The sequence below is a fragment of the Balaenoptera musculus genome, chromosome 19 (assembly GCF_009873245.2).
Source record: "Balaenoptera musculus isolate JJ_BM4_2016_0621 chromosome 19, mBalMus1.pri.v3, whole genome shotgun sequence".
NCBI lineage: Eukaryota > Metazoa > Chordata > Mammalia > Artiodactyla > Balaenopteridae > Balaenoptera > Balaenoptera musculus.
In genome coordinates this window covers 17,632,665-17,654,852 of record NC_045803.1, presented here as the reverse complement: position 1 = coordinate 17,654,852, position 22,188 = coordinate 17,632,665, and the positions used below count along the sequence as shown (strand labels likewise).

The 22,188-nt window shown below is 41.3% G+C and overlaps 1 protein-coding gene across 1 annotated transcript; it reads right to left on the bottom strand.

Moving 5' to 3' along the window:
• Window positions 1–7,361: 7,361 nt before the first annotated feature.
• On the bottom strand, window positions 7,362–21,790 carry ZNF599 (zinc finger protein 599). Its single transcript, XM_036832429.1, is given in 5 exon segments — window positions 7,362–8,577; window positions 8,579–9,792; window positions 17,128–17,223; window positions 19,238–19,364; window positions 21,321–21,790. Coding segments are annotated over 5 exon segments (1,767 nt in total). The 5' UTR covers window positions 21,339–21,790; the 3' UTR covers window positions 7,362–8,265.
• Window positions 21,791–22,188: the final 398 nt, after the last annotated feature.

Below are 22,188 nucleotides of genomic sequence, written 5' to 3'. Positions count from 1 at the left end.
AAACTAGGAATAGAGGGAAAATTCCTCAATATGATAAAGTTATTTGTGAAAAAACCTACAGCTAACATCATACTCAAAGGTGAAAGACCGAAAAATCAGAAAAAGGAAGGAGACCTGCTTTCACAGTTGCTATTAAGCATTGGACCTGAAGTTCTACCCAGAGCTATAAGACCAGAAAAAAAAAGTCATCCAAAGTGGAAAGGAAGTTGTAAAATGATCTCTGTCTCTCTCTCTTTTTTTTTTTTGCAGATGACATGATCCTCCTATACATTAAAAATCCCAAAGAGCTCACAAAAAATAATAAAGTTAATAAATGGATTCAGCAAAGTTGCAGGGAAAATCAATACCCCAAAATCATTTGTGTATCTATAGAATAGTAGTTAACAACCCAAAAAGGAAATTAGGAAGCTCCTTCTATTTACAACAGTACCAACAAGGATAAAATATGTAGTAATAAATCTGACCAAGAAGGTGAAAGATTTGAATGCTGGAAACTAAAAATACATTGCTGAATGAAATTAAAGAAGACCTAAATAAATGGAAAGATGCCTCATGTTCAAAATAAAATAGGAAGACTTAGCATTGTTAAGATATCAATATTACCCAAAGAGATAACAGATTTAATGCAATTCTTATCAAAATTCCAACAGCCCTTATTGCAGAAATGGGAAAGCCAATCCCCAAATTCATATGAAATTGCAAAGGACCCCAAATAGCCAAAACAATCCTTTAAAAGAATAAAGTTGGAGGACTCATATTATCCAACTTCAAAACTAACAGTTGTGGCACTATATAAGGACAGACACACAGACCAATGAAATAGATTAGAGATCCCAGAAATAAACTCTCACATATATGGTCAATTAATTTTCAACAAGGATGATAGACCATTCAAGGGGAAAGGACAATCTCTGAAAAAACTGCAGAGGAGGAAAACACTTCCTCATTCTATAATGCCAGAATTGCCTTGATACCAAAATCAGACAAAGACACCATAAGAACACAAAAACACAACAAAACTATAGACCAATATCCCTTATGAATATGGATGCAAACATACTCAGAATACTAGCAATAGACACTTCTCCAAAGAATATGTATAAATGGCTAAAAGCACATGAACAAATGGTTAGCATAATTAGTCATTAGGGAAATGCAAATCAAACCTCAATGAATTGCTTCTGGCCTTTGGCTAAGATCGAATGCAAAACGTGAGATACCAGTTAACACTGCCAGGATGGCTAGAGTAGAAAAAGAAAGAAAGGCAAGTAAGTGTTAGTGACGTTGTGGAGAAATTGGGACCCTTTGTGCATTGCTTGTGGGAATGTAAAATGGTACAGCCATTGTAGGAAACAGTATGGTGGTTCCTCAAGAAGTTAAATATATTTATAGAATTATCATATTTTTAAGCAGTTCCAATTCCAGATATACATTCAAAAGAGTTGAAGCAAAAATAAAACAAAAAAACAAAAATTAAAAAAGAGTTGAAAGCACGGACCCAATTGCTTAGGACTCAGATAATTGCTCACGGATGTTTATAGCAGCATTATTCACAATATCCATAAAGGCAAAAAACAACCCAAATTGTCATCAACAGATGAATGGATAAACAAAATGTGGCATATACATACAATGGAATATTCTTCAACCTTAAAAGGAATGGAATTCTCTACAGGCTACAATATAGATGAACCTTGGAAACATTATGCTAAGTGAGATAAGCCATACACAAAAGGACAAATGTTTTATGATTCTATTTATATGAGATACCTAGAATAGGCAAATTCATACAGAAAGTAGAATATAGGTTACCAGAGACTGGGGGCAGGGTGGGAAGGGGAGTTATTGTTTAATTGATACAGAGTTATTGTTTGGGATGATGAAAAGTTTCTGTAAATGGATAGTGCTGGTGGATGCACAACATTATGAATGTATCAATACTTAATACTATTAAATTGTACATTTAAAAATGGTTATAAAATGGTAAAATTTATATTATATATCTTGCAATAAAAATGAAAGGAAAAACCCCCCCAATACACAATACATAGCTAGCCTTCTTTATTCTTGGGAAATTAGATGCTACATCTTTGATTCTAGCATAAGTATGCAAAAGGGAGAAGCCCAAGCAAAGTATCTAAATCCCATATAAAATCATATATATTCAGTGTAATTTCAGAGTGCCACAAACCATACTGCTAGCTTTTATCTCCAAAGAGATACTTTTGTAACTGAGCTAACCTATCTCTATTAGGACTCACTAGTAGACAAGTTAATGGAAATTACACACCAAGACTGAACATGAAAAGAAAGAGAACAAAGTTTGTAAGTGCTCACCAATTACACTGAGAAAAATCTGACTTTCTAAAAGGGTGGCAGGTTCCAATATGTAATGACATTGCTTAATTGTTTATAATTTTATTTCTCCTTTAAAATTATTTTTGTAAGAATAATAGTCTCATACAGGATTACTCATTAATAATTAGTATTTATATGAGAAAACAACCAAGTCTGCAACCATTTGTTGATGACCTTAGTTTGCTATATTATGATTTAAATTTTGTAATTGATATGGAAGATAACAACCCATTTCCTAGTTGTAAATCATGTGAGAATTGAGGCAGTAAAAATAAGGCCCAAGACAAGGACACAGGAAATGTTAGGATAATATGTGAATTTTTAAATAATTGAATGAATGGGTAGTTTACAACATGTGGCCTCTGGACCAGCAACATCAGCATCACCTGGAAACCTGGGAGAAAAGCGAATTCTCAGGAGATTGTTCCTGGCAGAGAGGAACATCTGAACATCTGATAACTAGATAGACTGGGCTTTAGGGAGGGAAAGAAGGTCTGTTGAGTAGAGGTAGTTTGGGGTGGCTGGGAGTATATTCATCAGAACAGAGCGGGGAGGGATTGGAGCATAAGGTATCTTTCCTGACATAACAGAGGTCTGGATTTCATCCTAAGAACAAAGGGGAACCTGGAAACAAAGGGGCACCCTCCTCATGCACCGGGAACAAGTGCTGGGCATGGCTATGGTACACTGAAAAGTGGATCCCACCTCCAGGAGTTACTGTTGCAGGCACCCAGCTTCTACTGCAAGGTCTTCCAGTTTCTCCAAAGAAGCCCAGGCTCAGAGACAGTGTAAAACTGCACAGATTCTCCATGGTGGAAACTGATTCATATTTTTTAAAAAAACAAACCCTTTGGGGAGCCTTAACCTACACCTCTAGGCCACATGTAGACTCCCAGGTAGTACCTGGTTAAAGACAGAACTGAGGGGCTTGGTCCTACAAGCAATCCAGTTATGCTTCCATATATCAGACCAATGCAAATAGAAGAAACATGGATAGATTACTATTTGTAACTGTACAAATAGTGTAGCCTTGATAAGGTTTCATTTTATTAAAACATAACAGCTGATGACAGTGATCACTTGAGCCCCTAGGAGACATATATGAGGGTAGACCCACAGGTGCCTAAATGCAGAGAATTGAGAGAGGTCTTGATGGTCCTTCTGAGGACTCCACCTTTCACAGGCATTGTCAGAGTTGTCAGTTTACAATTTGTTTATGTAATTCTTTTTGCAGGAATGCCAGTCTCCCTACTAGAATATTTAAAGAAATACAAAAATATTCCCAAATCACAATGTCTGACATCCAATCAAAAATAAACAGTGATACACAGGAGCAGGAAAATATAACCCAAAATGAGAAGAAAAATCAATCACTTAAAACAGGCACAGAACATGAAAACATGCTCATCATCACTATTAGAGAAATGCAAATCAAAAGTACAATGAGGTACCACCTCACACTGGTCAGAATGGCCATCATTAAAAAGTCTACAAATAATAAAGGCTGGAGAGGGTGTGGAGAAAAGGGAACAATCTTACACTGTTGGTGGGAATATATATTGGTGCAGCCACTATGGAAAACAGTATGGAGATTCCTCAAAAAACTAAAAACAGAGCTACCATATGATCCAGCAATCCCAATCCTGGGCATATTCCCAGACAAAACTATAATTTGAAAAGATACATGCACCCCTATGTTCACAGCAGCACTATTTACGATAGCCAAGACACAGAAACAACCTAAATGTCCATCAACTGATGAATGGATAAAGATGTGGTGTGTATATACATATATATATATATATATACGTATATATATATATATATATATACACACACACACATATATATATATATACATATATATATACACACACACATATACATACACACACACACACACACACACTGGAATATTACTCAGCCATAAAAAAGAATGAAATAATGCCATTTGCAGCAACATGGATGAACCTAGAGATTATCATACTAAGCGAAGTAAGTCAGAAAGACAAATACCATTATGATACCACTTATATGTGGAATCTAAAATACGACACAAATGAACATACCTACAAAACAGAAACAGAGTCACAGACATAGAGAACAGACTTGTGGTTGCCAAGGGAAAGGGGGGGGGGGGGAGGAGGGAAGGATTGGGAGTTTGGGATTAGCAAATGCAAAGTAGTATATATAGGATGGATAAACAGCAAGGTCCTACTGTATAGCACAGGGAACTATATTCACATCCTGTGATAAACCATAATGGAAAAGAATATGAAGAATATATATATGTATTACTGAATCACTTTGCTGTACAGCAGAAATTAACATTGTAAATCAACTATATTTCAATAATATAAAAAAAAGGTGCAGAATGACAGATAGTAAAAGTAGAAGACATTAAAACAGAAAAATTTATTCCATATGTCCAAGAAGCTAGAAGAAAGAATGAACATGTGAAGTAGAGACATGAAAGACTTAAGGAAGACCCTAATCCAACTAAAAGAGATAAAAACTATAAATTATGGAATGAAATACACTGGATGGGATGAAGGGGAGAGTGGACATAGCAGAAGAAAAGATTAGGAAACTGGAAGATGTAGCAGTAGAAACTATTCCAATGAGCCAAGAGAAAAAACAAACAATATAACAAAAATTCATCAGTGATCTTTAATAAGCAATCCTGATTATTTGTGAATTCACCTATTCACTGAAGTTTATTTGTAACTCCCAAATCAATACTCATAGCATTTTTGCAGTCATTGCAGACATGTGCAGAGTGATAAAAATTTGAGTTGCCCATCATGCATGTTACCAGCTAAGGTCAAACACGGTGTCACTCTGCCTTCTGTGTCAGCTTTCATATTATAAAGTGTCCTTTTCACAATCTCTTTAGTGCCACACTTTTTTGTATTTTTGTGCTTTTTTGGGTGATTTTGCTGTTGAAAATGGCCCCCAAGCACAGTGTTGAAGTGCTGTCTAGTGTTTGTAAGTGCAAGAAGGCTATGATAGAGAAAATACATGTGTTAGATAAGCTTCATTCAGTCATGACTTATGCAGCTATTGGCTGTGAGTTCAATGTTAATGAATCAACAATACGGCACATCCAAAACTAGGAAGAGGAAATTCACCAGTCTCTACATGTGGCCACTCCAGAAATGTTAAAAGTGTCAGGGGAAACACTGACTGAAACTGCCTGCCCTGGCCAGGCAAGATAGTAGCCACTTGTATGAGTTACAACAGGAGGTCCTGGTAAGGAACACGGAACTAACAAGCTACCACCAACTGGAAGAATTCAGGAAAGGTCAAAAGGAGAGGAGACACCAGTCCATATGTCCTTCAAACCTCCCAGAATCCTTCTCACTGGAATCCATCTTGGCTGAGCAATGCGTGTGCCAACAGGAAGGACCCTGAATCAGAATGACTGGCCAGAGACAACCCAGAAACTAACCCCATTTCCATAAAACCCGAGACTGCAAGCCACATGGCAGAGCAGTTCTCCTGGTTTCCCTTACCCTGTTGCTCTCCACCCAGGGAACCCCTTCCCAATAAACTCTCTTGCTTTGTCAGCATGTGTGTCTCGTCAGACAATGCATTTCCGAGTGTTAGACAAGAGCCCACTCTCAGGCCCTGGAAGGGATCCCCCTTCCTGCAACAAAAGTAACATCTATAGTAGTGTAATGAATCTAAGAAAAAGATGGAAAAGTGGCAAAAGCTGTGGATTCATGAGATGAAGACCGATTAAAAAAAAACAAAAACCATACAAGACAGCATTGAAAATACCCACTCCAACCTAAATGATCTTTTCATACCCCTAAATACTGTTATCCAACCTCTCAATCAGGACATAATAAAAGCACAACATGAGGGAGCTTTTTAGCAAAGCTCTCAGCACCAACAAAGAAACCACCATGGGACTTCCCTGGAAGTCCAGTGGTTAAGACTGTGTTTCCACTGCATGGGGTGCGGGCTCAATCCCTGGTCAAGGAACTAAGATCCCACATGGTGCATGGTGTGGCCTAAGTAAATAAATAAAAGAAACCACCATGATAGACTACTGGATGTCCGTCACTATATGCACTGTTATTGTGTTCGCACAGCTTGGGATAATAACAAGCAGACTACTATCATTAACTGTTAGGAAAATGCTTGGCCAGACTGCCTGAAAAATTTCAAAGGCTTTGAAGGTGTTACAGAAAATATAAAGGACAGTGTCAAACACATAATGCATATCACATGGCATATAAGTAAAAAAGGCTTCAATGACATGACGGAAGACGTGGAAGAAATTTTGGCAGAGAAGGAAGTGGAACCCACCAACAAAGACCTGGAAGAGATGGCAAAACAAGGCAACAACCTCTCCTTTGGTTTTCCTGGGTTAAGCCAAGGTCAGGAGATTAATCCACTCAGTGCACTGCCCCATCACACATCCTGCAGTTCTATCAAAATCAGCGTTTTAGTTAATGTTTTTAATTTTGGTTAATTTTTAATTTTTTCTAGGACTTTCTTTGCATGACTGTACTGTAGAGCAGTGTACTGTATAGTGTTTACATGTTTATTTTATGTGAGTACTGTATATGTGTATTGTTTGTATGATTGAGTGAAAGAGTTAAAGCAGTACAATAACAATAGAATACACAAAAATGATATAATTAAAATATTTTTTATTATAATGAAATATTGGATGTAACTTATAAGAAACATTTATTAAATAAGGTGTCTTTAAAAACAGAAAAAAATTCCATAAAAGATTATGTATTGGGACCTCCCTGGTGGCGCAGTGGTTAAGAATCCACTGCCAATGCAGGGGACACAGGTTCAATCCCTGCTCCAGGAAGATCCCACATGCCGCAGAGCAACTAAGCCTGTGTGCCACAACTACTGAGCCTGCGCTCTAGAGCCCGCGAGCCACAACTGCTGAGCCCACATGCCACAACTACTGAAGCCTGCATGCCTAGAGCCTGTACTCCGCAACGAGAAGCCACCGCAATGAGAAGCCCACACACTGCAACGAAGAGTAGCCCCCGCTTGCCGCAACTAGAGAAAGCCCGTGCACAGCAACGAAGACCCAATGCAGCCAAAAAAAATGTTTTTAATAAATTAAAAGATTATGTATTGATTGATGAAAATGTGAACAGAGGCTCACAGGAACCTAAACCTGTATTGCCACTAGGAGCAATGGTTCAATATTCACTAGTTCAGTGTTTGTGGTGAATTTATAGAATATAACTACCATGAATTAGAAGAATTGACTGCATATGTAGGTGTGTATGTATATGTATTTCATGACTCAGGCCTTACATTCAAGGGTAGACGTGACAGTGTTTTGTAACAAAGAACTTTTAATAAATGTTAGCAGAGCTGCCCCAATGGTCCAATTCTCCTGACTGTGGATATATAAGAAAACATAAAGGTGATGAGGCCTTTTGATCTCTCCCCCTTCATCCCTTCTGCATGCGCACACACACAAATGACAAATTGTCATAGCTTGGCAGGGAAATCAGAAAGCAGCCACACATGCGTATCTCTTTCCTTCCTCTTCTACATCTCTTTGTTCTTTTAAAATACTCTTGAGATGGGTTTATAGTATAAACATAGGAAGAACTGTTGCTGACATTTTCCCCAGATGCATGACAACCACTGAGTCTCTCTCATGGATGATTCTCAGGTGTAGTGTAGAGCTGCAGGCTGGGTCAATTTCTAGTATGACCCTTTAGATGACCTGCCACAAAAAGCTTTCAGAGAGATGACAATTATGATATTTCTCTTCAGATACTGAGTAAGATTATTTCTCTGGCCAAAAGACTTCCCTGAAAAGTTATACTCAAAAGGAAAGGTATTTCACCAGTATGAGTTCACTAAAATTGACTGAAGTGAACACATTTGCAAAAGGCCTTGTTACATCTTTTAAACTCTGGTGTGAATCTTTCGATGGTGAATGAAGGATGAACTATGGCTGAAGGCCTTCCCACATTCACCACATTCAAAGGGTTTCTCTCCAGTGTGAGTTCTCATGTGTTGAGTTAAGGCAAAGTTGTCACAAAAGGCCTTTTCACATTCTTTGCACTCATAGGGTTTTTCTCCAGTGTGGATCCTATTATGCCGAACAAAATTTGCAGGTTGGGTAAAGGCCTTTCCACATTCTCTGCATACATAAGGCTTTTCTCCAGTGTGAATCCTCATGTGGCGAGTAAAGGAAGAGCTATAGTAAAAGGCTTTTTGCACACTCTTTACATTCCAAGGGTTTTTCTCCACTGTGGGTCCTATTATGTCGGATAAAAACAGAATGGTGTGTAAAGGCCTTTCCACATTCACTGCACTCATAGGGCCTCTCACCAGTGTGAATCCTCATGTGTTGAATTAAGGAAGAGCTGTCACAAAAGGCTTTCCCACATTCTTTGCACTCAAAGGGCTTCTCTCCAGTATGGGTCCTCTTATGCCGAATGAAAGTGGAGCGGTGAGTAAAGGCCCTTCCACATTCGCTGCACTCATAGGGTTTCTCTCCAGTGTGAATCCTCATGTGCTGAGTGAAGGATGAGTTCAGGCAGAAAGCTTTTCCACATTCTTTGCACAAAAAGGGTTTTTCTCCTGTGTGGGTCATATTATGCTGGATAAAAGTGGAGCGGTGAGTAAAGGCCTTTCCACATTCACTGCACTTGTAAAGTTTCTTTCCACTGTGAATCCTCATGTGTTGAGCAAAGGAAGAGCTGTAGTAAAAAGCTTTCCCACATTCTTTGCACAAAAAGGGCTTTTCTCTAGTGTGAGTCATATTATGCTGGATGAAAGAGGAGCGGTGGGTGAAAGCTTTACCACATTCTTTGCACTCATAGGGCTTGTCTCCAGTGTGAATACGCTGGTGCTCTGTGAGGTGAGACCTGCGTTTGAAGGCCTTCCCACACTCAATACACTTGTATGGCTTTTCCCCAGTATGAAACCTCATATGTCGAATGAAGTCTGCCATATAACGACAGGCTTTCCCACATTCACTGCATTCATAAGGCTTCACTCCAGCGTGAATCTGTTGATGCCGTACAAGGGCCCAATTCTTGCTAAAACCTTTTCCACATTCCTTGCATTTGTAGAGATTATTCCTTGCATCAATAACAGGGTCTCTTCCTGGTTCTTGGGAATCACGTTCATGCAGAGCATCTTGTGTAGTGACTCGCTCCTGTAAAACCCTTAAATAAAGACTATCATCTGTCTCAAAGTCATCATGTTTATGGCTCAGCTTCCTAGGGCATGTCTCCTTGTGGATGTCTGTTCCTGGCCTCAAGTTCCCTTCCTGCATTTCTGACAGTTCTTCCTGATCCCTTGCTTGCTCCAGCCTAGAACGCCTTGAGGCTCCATGTGTCACTCGTTCCTCAAAAGGGGCTCCCTCAGTGAGGACCAGCTGAGAAGCAGTAAGCTCTGTGATCTCAGGTTTTGCTTTTTCACCTGAAGGAAATCCAATATAAAAAAGGTGCCTATTAGTGATGTCAACACAGAACAAAATAAATTACCACTTTAGTGGAAGAATGAAGGTGAAAATAAAGCCTCTACTGTCTATGGCATTTTTACATCTTTTAAACCCAGGTTTACAATTTCTTTCTTTACTGATCCTTGGACTCTTGACATCTTTAAAAGGTAACCCAGGAGGAAAATCTGGTGCAGAACAGAAAATCTGGAGTGGAGACTCCTCCTCACTCTCCAGAATGGGGGAGGGTGGACAAAGTAATGATAATGACTGTGTTCCAACATCTCATAGTGCTATGACAGCACAGGGAAGGTGGACCTAACTTGGCCCAGATGGAAGACAGAAAGAGGTCAGTGGAGGCTACCTGGACAAGGTGCTACACGCGTTTATTTCTAAAGATGAGTAGGAATTCCCTGACAGAGGAATTAGGAGAAAAATTGTAGCAGATGACTGAAAGTACAAAGGTTCGGGGTTTTCAGAGAATGTTGAATGCCAGGCAAAGAGAAGAGGATGACAGGATGGTGGAGAGGGAGGCAGGGAAAGAGGAGAAACAAAATCTTAGGATTTTGGAGTGTGTGAAAGTTGGGGCGGGGGCAGTGATAAGCAACTGGGTGCACATATTGAGTCTACTATATCTAGTAAAGACTAGGTGAACAGACTCAAAGTAGATAACATTTAGATGAAGTAAACCAGAAAACATATCACATTAATGAAGATTTATATGAAAAGAGATTAATAACATAAAGTTGCCAATTTTCCTCAAATTCATCTATAAATTTAATACAACTTCAGATAAATCCCAGTAGGGTTTTTCATGGTTATTGGCAAGCTGACTGTGGAATTTATATAAAATAACAGAGAGACCAGGATATCTCTGAAGAAGAATAAAGCAAGGGGACTTGCCCTTTGAGGAATTAGGATTATGATGAAATCATATACACCAAGGCAGTGTGATATAGCATAGATATAAGATAAGCTGTCAAATTGTCAAAGGAAAGAACAGAATTGGGAGCTCAGAAATGTATATATGGAACTTTGATTTATGGCAAAAGCAGCAGAGACGTTAGTGGAAAAAGGAAGGAATAGAGGAAGTCCCCTACATACGAACCTTCAAGTTGTGAACTTTCAAAGATGCGAACATGGAGCTTACTAATGAAGACCGGATGGAACTGGAGGCTCAGAGAAAGAATGAAGAGAGACAACAGGAAGAAGTAACTGAAGAACCAAAAAGATTCACGACGCAGGAAATGGCAAGGGGATTTTCTTTATTTGAGGAGGCACTGTTAGTTTCTGAGGCACAGGACTCAAACGTAGAACAGTACACAAAGGTTGCAGCAGCCGTTCAGAATGCAATCCAGTGCTACCGTGTCATCTATGACAAGAAAAAAATAGCTACTATCCAGACATCATTGGATCGTTTTTTTTCAAGAGGGTAGACAGAATTGAATCCAGCACGGAACCAGAACCTGTGCCATCAATGTCAGGCGTGAGTGAAACTGCAGCTTGCCCTCCATCTCCTATTGCTGATGATCCTTCAGCTCTACCATCTCCCACCTCCTCCAGTCAGTAACTCTTCTTGCCAGTTCACTCGATGCCAGCTCCTGTATACCAGCTGTTGTACTATACTACTGTACTTTTCAAGGTACTGTACTGTAAGATTAAAAATGTTTTATTTTTTTGTTTGTGTTTGTTTTTTATGTATTACTTGTGTGAGAAGTCTTGTAAACCTATTACAGTACAGTACTATACAGCTAATTGTGTTAGTTGGGTACCTAGGCTAACTTTGTCGGACTTGCAAGCAAATTGGACTTACAAACGCGCTCTTGGAACAGAACTTGGTCATATGCAGGGGGCTTGACTGTATTCAATAAATGGATGTAGAAAAATTATTTGCCACAATGGAAGAAAATGAAATTGTATTTCTACCTTGTACAAAACAAAAAATTAATTCCAGACTGATTAAGACTTAACTGTCAGAAGCTAAAGATTAAAAACTTTTAATAAATAGTGAAAATGACTATCTTTTAGATCTTGGGAAAAAGGAAGATTTCATAAACATACAGAAGCATTCTTTATAAAAGACTAATCAATCTGACTAAACTAAATATAATTTTTAAAAAGGTAAACAAAGAAAGATGGCTATATTAACATCAGGACTACATTAACATCAGATAACAGACTACAAAGAAAATGGGACAAAGAGGGACATTATATAATGATAAAAAGATTAATCCACCAGGAAGACATAACAATCCTAAATCTTTATGTACCAAATATAAGAGCCTCAAAATATACAAACCAAAAACTGAGTTGAAAGGAGAAATAGACAAAACTATAATTACAGCTGGGGACTTCAACACTCCACATCCAAAATGAAAACTAAGAGTATTATGAACTGATATTTCACAGAAGATGTATATTGGCCAATCAACATATGAAGAGATAACTCAAATTTCTTAGATATGAGGGAAGGGCAAATTAAGACCACAATGAGAGACCATTTTATATTCACCTGATTGAAAAAACTTATCAAGTGTTAGAGAGGGTATGGATCCATGGAATTGTTCATACAAGGCAGGTGAAGTGTAAGTGGGTATAAATAACCATTTTAGAAAACAACAGGGCATCATCTAGTAAAGTTCTCCTTTTGCTTAACTTATAATCCCCAAATTCTAGTCCTAGAAATATTACTAAGAGAAATTCCTACACATGTTTGTGAGAACACATGCATGTGAATTTTCATGGCTGTATTGTTTGTGGGTACAAAAAATTAGAAACAAGAAAATTCCCATGAAAATGGATGAATACATTGTGTTATACTCATATAAATAACTACAGAAGAAAAAAATAGTAAACTATAGCTTCATGCATCATGAATCTTAGTAATGTACTGTTAAATGAAAAGTACAAATCCTATACAACAACATAAATGGATACTTTTTATAATAGTCAAATAAAAAAGCAAAACATACACGAGTACGATGAACAATATTTTTTTGAGAATGTCAGTTTTTAATGGCATTATAAAAATATGTACAATACATACCTAAAATTTAAATTGTGGTAAAATATACATAACATAAAATTTACCATTTTGAGATGAAACCATCTTAAAAAGTAATGGATAGAATAATTAGATGAAGTGGACAAACTCCTTAAAAGACTCAAATTACCAAAACTGATACAAGAAAAAACAGAATATCTGAATAGCCCTGTATTTACTCAAAAAACAAATTTTGGTATGGACTGAATGTTTGTGTTCCACCAAAATTCATGTGTTGAAGCCCTAACTTCCAATGTGTATTTGGAGATAGGGACTTTACAGAAGTAATTAAGGTTAAATGAGGTCATAAGGGTAGGGACCTGAGAGGATTAGTATCCTTATAAGAAGATACACCAGGGGACTTCCCTGGTGGTCCAGCGGTTAAGACTCCTCGCTCCCAATGCAGGGGGCCCAGGTTTGATCCCTAGTCAGGGAACTAGATCCCGCATGCTGCAACGAAAGATCCCTCATGCTGTAACTAAAGATCCTGCATGCCACAACTAAAGATTCTGCATGCCACAACTAAAAGATTCCCACATGCCGGAACTAAAGATCCTGCATGCCGGAACTAAAGATCCCGCATGCTGCAACGAAGATCCCGCATGCTGCAACGAAGATCCTGCATGCGGCAACGAAGATCCGGGTGCCGCAACCAAGACCCAACGCAGCCAAATAAATAAATAAATAAATATTAAAAAAAAAAAAAGAAGAGACACCAGAGAACTCTCCTTCTCTTCCCCACCACACCCAGCACCACACACCACACCTAGGAAAGGCCATGGTCTCTTTGTCTTCACATGAGAACACTAATCCCATCATGGGTGCTCCATCCTCATGACCTCATCTAAACCCAATCACCTCCCAAAGGCCCCACACCTTAATTTCATCACATTGGGGTGTTAGGGATTCAACATACAAATTTTGGGAGGACACAGACATTCAGTTCATAACAAGGTTACATGAGAAAAAGTATGTAAATCAATCATCGCAGTGCATGGCAAGTGTTCTGTAAATTTTAGACCACTGTCTCTTATCATTATCACAGTTGTTGCATTTGTCAATCAGAATGTCAACAATAACCTGTAAGAACATTTTTAGTAGTGTGGTGCTGAGAAATACCCCTACTCAAAGAGTAAAGGGGCAGATACCACCTGCTCACTAGTATCTGAAGCAATGAGGACTCTTACACATGGCTGGTGGGAATGTGAAACGGTGCAGTCACTTTGAAACTGATTGATGGCTTCTTTTAAAGCTAATCATGTAACTACACCATGATCCAACCAGTCCACTCGTATGTATACTCCCAACAGAAATGCATGCTTATAGCCAGCAAAAAATATGATCAAGAATATTCATAGCAGCATTCTTCATAATATTCCAAAAATGGAGAACAAGCCAAATGTCCATCAACAGGAAAACAGGTATATATAATCTATTAATTCATTGAGATACTGCACAGCGAGAAACTAACTCCCAAATATATGCAACCACAAGGGTGAATTCCAGAGTCATAATGATTATCAAAAGAAGACAGACATGGCAATATTGTGTACTGTGGGGTTCCATTTATAAACCTGCAAAACTAATCTATGGTGACAGAGTCTAAACACTGGTTATTTTTGTAGAAGGGGATATTAATAAGGAGGGAAGCACAAAAAGCCTGAGAGGTGCTGGAAATACTGTATTTCTTGACCTGTGTGGTGGATGCTCTGGCTTATATATATGTAAAATTTCATAATGATGAACTTTAAGATTTGTACATTCACTATGTGTAAATTACCCCTCAGTACAAAAATTACAGAAAATAGTTAAGGGGAGGTCTGTGTAGATGTCTCTTCTGAGAATGAGAAAAGTCCTCAGAGAAGCTTGGTAGTTGAGCTGAAATAGAGTCTACAACTTTTGGAGGGTATTGGAGAGCCAAGAGCATTTTTTTTTTAAATGTTTCCCTCAAGTGTCAGAAACTTGACCACGTGTTTTATGTTGAGTAGAGAGAAGATGGAGATATACAAGAGGTAGGAAATAAATGAAGATGCACATTCCCTGATGCAGTGGACAGACTCATGTATGGTTTCCCATAATCCCTGCCTCATGGTGTTCACACAGTTTTGATACCCTCTGCCTGAATCCTAGCAGGACCCTTATTTACTTCTAAAGAATAGAATATAACAAAGGTGACAGAGTGTAAGATGTAAGAGATAAAGTATATGTGTAACATCTCTCTTGCTGGAGTCTCTCACACCATTACTTGATTTGAAGAAGTAAGCTGACATGTTGTAAGCTGCCTACGATTGCAGCTTTGCAAAGGACCCAGCTAAGCTGTGCCTGGATTTCTGATCCACAGATGAGAGATAATACATGAGTGATATTTTAATATTAAATAATGAGTGAGTTTTAATATTGCTATATAGCAATAGATAACTAATACACCTGAGAAGGTAGGTGAAGATATGACCTAGACGCTGCTTGGGGAATTAGCCATGGCCGGGGATGAGAACTCTTCTGAGAGGTGAGAAGGAAGCCACAGGGATAAATCAGTAAGGGTTAAAAGGCAAGAAAAACAAGTGAATGGCCTTTATTTTCAAAATGAGCTAGGTCATATGCTGAGATCTCAGTGGCTAGGGAGGTGATGGTATTTGGAATAAGGTGTGAGTAGACGGGGAAGTGGATGTAAGACACAAAGCTGATCAGAGGCACAGAGCAGATACAGGAGGGCCCAGTTAGGAATTTGTTAGCATCATGCAGGCAAAAGATGATTATAGCCTGGACTAGGGTGATAGTGCTGGAACTGATGGAACTGGTGGAGATGATGGATTCAGGAGAAACGTATGATGAAATATGATCAAGATTCAGGGATGGCTGGATATTGGGAATGATGAAAACGGAGGTGTTGAGGGGTTGTTCAAGTTTGTTTTTGGCTTTCTCAACTTAGTGAATGGCAAGGCCATGCACTGAAATGGGGAGACGAGAGGAGTGGGCAAGATCATGAGGTCCTTTTTAGGCATGATGGGTGTGAAGTGCCTTTGAAACATTCAAGCGAAGATGGAGAACTGCGGGAAGGGGTGAAGGCTTGAGACAGACTCAGCAGGGCTGAGGAGGCGCTGGCCAGAGATACTCACTGGCTGGCTGAGCAGCCTGAAGGAACCCTAGAGGGGAGAGATCACGAATCTGCGTCAGTGCTATCCACACACTTGAAGTGGGGCTGACAAAGGCAAATGTCCCCTTGAGGTTTTACAAGACAGGAGGGTAAGAAGATGACAAGGCTAGGGACTGTTCTGAATATCTCATTTACAAATGGAAGGATGGATGCACGCAGGGATGTATAGATGAATAAATGATTGGATGCAGGTAGAAAAGAGTGGGAATGCAAAGTATAGTTGGAAGTAGTAATCTGCAGAAAAAGAAAGGACTGTCTTTTCTGAATCTGGAAGGAAGTTTCCACATTGTTCTCTATTCATTATGAGTAATAATATATGAATATTACTAGTAGGTAAATTTATTAAGCCACTAACTTTGGGTCAGGCAATGTCCTAATAAGCAGTTTCAAGTTATCTAATTACATTCCCAAACAATACAGTGATGCAGAAACTATTATTACTCTATCTTTTTCTAATATAAGCTAAGTTTAGCAAACTGAGTATATGTTCATCATATCCCTGGTATTTTGTCCTTGGGCACAAAGCTAAACCACATTTCTATGACAAAACACGTAGCCTAATGCCCAGTTCTTGTCAATGGAATGTGAATGGGAGTGACTGTGTATGCAAGTGGATATGACTACTCCCCTTCTCTCCTGTTCCTCTTGCCCAGCTGGATGATGCCAGGGCCACCTTACAGCCACATACTGACAATAGAATACACCTGGGTCCCTGAATAGATACGTGGTACAGAGCTCCCCTACTGACCCACATTATACCATGGCACAAATGAGAAATAGTCTTAACCAGTTGACCCACCAAGATTTTGGAGTTATCTCTTATAGCAGGTAGCACCAACTCAGCCTTGAGTTGATGTCAAAGACACAGGGAGATCATGCAACTTCCCCAGGGTCATGAGGCTAGTAAGTGGCCAAGTTTACAGCCCATCTCTTACCCAGTATACCACATTTCAACCCTAGTAAAGGCAAAGAGTGTGCTGGGATTGGGAAGACAGAGGAAACACAGTTCCAAGTGTTCCATGACCACCTAAGACCCCAGGAAGGCTGCAAAAAGAAACTGCCCATGGAATTTCAGACACAGTCATTCCCTGGTAGTCTGCCAGCTGCCATGCCACCCACCTGTACAGGTGCTTCTGGAGAGGCCTCTCTTCACTGTCCTTAGTTCTTGCCCATGCTCCAGTAGGTGAATCAGCTCTGGTTTGGGAACAGGATGCCCTGTGCATGGAGAAATAAATGGGGCATGGGTATACAGGTAAAGACAAAAGGAAAACTCTCAAGTATACTGGAGTGTACACCTTTAACACACCACCATGAAACCCCAGAAAAGGGTTGACTCCTTCCAGAGGTTTTCCCTAATTAAATCAATAAGATTCAACCTTCCCATGCATCAGAACTACTTAGACACGCCTGTTCTAAACACAGAACAAATTAAACCAAATCTCTGGGCATAAAAACTGAGCTCTGGTTGTTTTCAAAGCTCCCCAGGTGATTCTGGTGCCCAAGGATGGCTAAAAACACTAGACTAACTCAACTGATAGTCAGTTATCTGAGATAGGCCATGACCTAAAATTGCTACAGTTATCTGAGGTAGGCCATGACCTAAAATTGCTACCCATTCTGAAGAAAAAGCCTTCAATCCAGGTTGGGAAGACAGGGCTGAATGTGGGGACCTGCTGCCTTACTTGCTGCTGCATCATCCTGTGGCCACTTCAAGGATGCTGGCCTGATGATCTGGACCAAGGAGAGAAAGCAGACAAACAGAGAGAACTGGGTTGGTAGATACCAACCCAGGAGCCAGCACCACCTCAGGGCTTCTCATTAGGTGAAGTAATCAACTTTTTTCAGGGTGAAACCTGTATGAGGTGGTTTTCTGGTACATGCAGCCAAATATATTTTGCCAAATTCGAAGGCTAAGGGACAGGAGGACTCTGGAGAGAAGTCAATGACTTAGACACCAGGACCACAGAAACTCTGATTAGAAAATCCTGTACTGCAAGCCAGAATGCACCCAGCTGTCACTGAGCAAATGTTCACTGATGTCTGCCATACGCCTGGCACCGAGCTCAGTGATGTGGCCGTGGAAAAGGTGAACCATATATTCCTTCGCCTCTGTTAGACCTGAGCTCCCTGACCCCTCAGGGACTTGCCTCATGTTGGTCCCTCCACCTGGAATACTATTCCCCAGATGTCTCCTTTCAACAACTAATCACAATTGTCATAAAATAACACTGGATTTACTTCCCTGATGACTGACCTCCTGGGAGAGACTATGTGGACACAAGGCTGGGAGAGCCCTGTCAGAGGTAACCATTTCTGGGTAAAGTGGACATTTAAGGTTTAGGTGGCAGAACACTCGGGATTTATTAATTTATTATATATAACAAATGCATGTGTGGCACTTGCTATGTTCCCAGTTCTATTCTAAGCACTTTAAAGATATTAGTTCACTGGGGCTAAGTGGAAGGTTACTATAAAAATATGATAAAACAAAAATAATCATGGTCCCAGCAAGCTCATGCTGCCGACTCAAGTCTGTGAGTCCTGCGGCTGTTCTTTCTGTTGAAGGGGAAACCAGCCAACAGCCACGTGAACGCTAAAGACTCAGCACTAAGCCCAGACTCTCTCAACAACAGTCAAGAGGCAGGAAAGAGAAGGGAAAAAGAAATAGCCTTCTCAGATGCCCATCAATGCCATTTGAAAACATGTCTGTGTACTCTCTAAAATTAACTCCCATAGCCTCAGAGAAGCAAGGCACAGGCCTTAGGACATAAGGGACGACTGTGCAGGCACCAGGGGTCAAAGAAGCCTTTTAGCTGAGATTGTGTTGCTTAGAAAGATACCAGTAGCACTGATGACAAATAGCTTCCCGTCTGTCTAATTCACCATGTTCTCAGAGAACGTCCCATTAGCCACAGGTCCTGTTAACTGGGCTGTGAGGACATCTGACACAATCAAGCTGAATTCCAGATCATGGGAATCTGGAATAAGGATGTCAGACTGAGGTCAGCTTATGTTGGACACTTGGGTAAAAGTGTTGAGAAGAACTACGTTTGTTATACAACAATCCTTGATGCAGACAAGGAAACCAAGCAAGAGGAGGTTAGATAAGAACATGCTGGGGCTGGAGGGAGAAGGGAAGGCAGGTTCCTCAGATCTTCTCCACCAGCCATGCTTAGCGAGAGACAGTGGAATGAAAGAGGCTGTGGGTACCACACAGGTGAGGCCTTACCCAGTGAGACCAGGAGGCCACAAGTCTCCAGCATCACCTCCTGGTATAAGGTCCTCTGGGCCAGGTCCAGATGTCTCCATTCCTCCCCAGTGAAGGTTACGGCCACATCTTCAAATGATACCAATGCCTGGAAAGTCAAACAGAGGTGGTGGGGTGCCTGTACGAGTCTACTGCTTGGTTAGTGGCAAAAGTCCAGAGAGACCCAAGGCCTGAATCACTGAGTATCTCCTGAGAACCTAGGTCTGTGCTGGGCTCAGGAGGGAGGTAGATGGTGCCTTTGACAGAATACAAAGGTGCAGGAGAGAAAAGCCGCCTATGTGGGAATCCACTGGAGAGTGACACAAAACAACGGTAATCTTGTGTGGACTGTGAGTCCATTACTGTAATTCAAGTAACGATAACAGCAGCAGCAGCTGCGCCTCACTGGTCTGCACTGTTTGCCTGCACCTAAGGGCTTTAGATGCTGTGTTAAAGCAACTAAAAGTCTCTAGGTCTGGAGCTAGACTTCCTGGGGCTTAAATCCAGCCTTTTGATGCTAATTTCTTTGAGCCTTAATTTCCACATTAATACAATAATAGTACCAACTTCACCACGTTGTTGTGGGAATTTAAGTGAAAATGTTCATAAAGCAAACACTGCAGTGCCCAGCACATGTCAGTGCTCTGTGTGTATTTGTGAATTTCATTAATCCTCCTGCAGCCCATGGGGTAACACCATCACTGTCTCCATTTCACAATCAGCAAATGGGGACTCAAAGTCAAGCTGCCCAGAGTCATATGTCTAATGAGAAGGGGCAAGATTTGAAACCAGGTCCCTCTGGTTCAGCCACGGTGGGGGAGTTAGATTTAAGTATGATGGGAGCCCCAGACAGTAGAATCTTTCATTCATCAACTGCTTACTGAACACCTGGTACAGGGCCAGCACTCTTCTAAGCCTGGGGATAAAGCAGAGAACAGGACTCACACTCTTGTCAAGGAAAGATCCTTGACAAGAAACTAAATAAATGATCAAGATAAAGTCATATGGCCCTAAGGGCTCCGAAAAAAAACCCAAAAGTGAGTGAAATGACTACAAAGATTATGGGAGACTTTATGATACGGGAGACTTTAGATGGGGCAACTGGGGAAGACCTCTCTGACTGGAGGTGGAACAAGGCTGGAATGAAGTTAGGGAGCAAGTCAGGTGAGGAAAAATGGGTAAATAAGAGAAGTTCTGAAGGTGATCAGAGCTATGATGAGAGCAAACAAGGTGGCATGCTGCAGAATAACTTAAGGCCTGTCCATGTGTTTACATGCCTTGAGACACAACATTCCTATGCATTGTCATTAAGGAATACTGTAATGGATTCACTTTTCAAATATAAGTAAATGTGCTAGGAAAATGGGTTCACTGCCATAAGTGGCAAGCCAACTTCACTTGCAGTACCCAGATGGCATCTGCAAAGATAAATTCAGTGACTGGCTTGTCTTCTGGTCTGTCCAGGGAACTTCTACTCCTATTAGAGGAGCAGCAATTCCAAAAACGCTGCTCCCACCTCACCTCTGCTCTAGGGGCTCTCTCATCCCAGTCTCCCAGCTTTCAGCTGGGTTGAGGCCCGAGGCAGGGAGGCCTGAGGGTCAGACTCCACCTGGGTGTGAGACTAAGATAATAGCAGGACCAGGAGAGTCCCTCTCTGGAAACCACATCGAGAGTGATGCTCTCTGGGTCCTGCTGAGCACTGAAGGACACACGTCACATGCATATCCTCTCCAGTTCCCTCAACCGAGAAAGAAAAATAGTTAATAGTCCAATTTTAGACCCGAGGGAATGGAGGCCAAGGGAATGGAGGCCAATTGACAAGCTCAAGGTTAGAGCCAGAAATGGGTGCCTCTCCTTATAACACCTGAACCCCTGGCCCGGATTCAGAAGCCTGGGTTGGAAGTGATTAGCACTGTGGTTCCCACACCCCATTCTCACTGGACCTCCAGATCCGAGAGTATTAAGAGGGAAAGGCGAAAGGTCCCGGGATTCCCTATATCATAGCGAGTAGAACTGTGCTGACAGCGACCCCAGCGCACATGGGCCTGCGGAACCCTCCACTCACCAGCTCCGGCGCCGCCATGGGGCCCAGTGGGCAGAGCGGGACAACGAGAGGCGGCGACAAAAGCCGGTCCAGCGGGCTCAGCCGACTCCTCAGGCCAGCCCTGGACGGGGGCACCTGGGACCTGAGTGTCCGCGGTGTGGGATGCGCACAAGGCCCCGGGAGCCGCCTCCGGGAGCTGCGGAGACCGAAAGCTGGGGCAGAGCTCGGAGAGTGCTCGGCTGACAACCCGCTCAAGGCGGGGGTCACGGCTCATACAAAAGCGTAGAGGTGGGTCCCATTCTCCTCGCGGTCCTTTGCTCGGTCTTGACCTTTTTCTGAGAAGCGGCCAATGCCCAGTGCTCCAGCCATAAAGGCCCGTAAGGACAGACCGGCCACATCCAAACGACACCCTAAGACCCGACGCCAGAAGCTCCGCGCAAGCTGCAGAAGGCAACACCCGCCTCCGCCGTCCGTCATTAACTCAGCGCCCGCCGCCGACGTTCGAGGCACTGCCTTGTGGGTAACGTAATTTCTGACTGCATCCGGGTGAACTGGGGAGCTCACTTCCTGTTTTCTGTGAAAACTGTACCCCGCGGTTCCAACGAGGGGGCGTGGCCTCGTTTCTTCTTAAAGGCACGCAGATGTCCTTGTCCCTTCAGGCAATGCCCCGCCCTTAAAGGTCTGTAACACGTGACCCATGCCTTGACCTTCCGCACTGTACTCCTGCCGCAGCGTTTCACCTCTCTGAGCCAGGATTTACAATGAAAAATGAAGATTCTTTTTTTTGTTGTTGTAAATTTATTTATTTATTTATTTATTTTTGGCTGTGTTGAGTTTTCGTTTCTGTGCGAGGGCTTTCTCTAGTTGCGGCAAGCGGGGGCCACTCTTC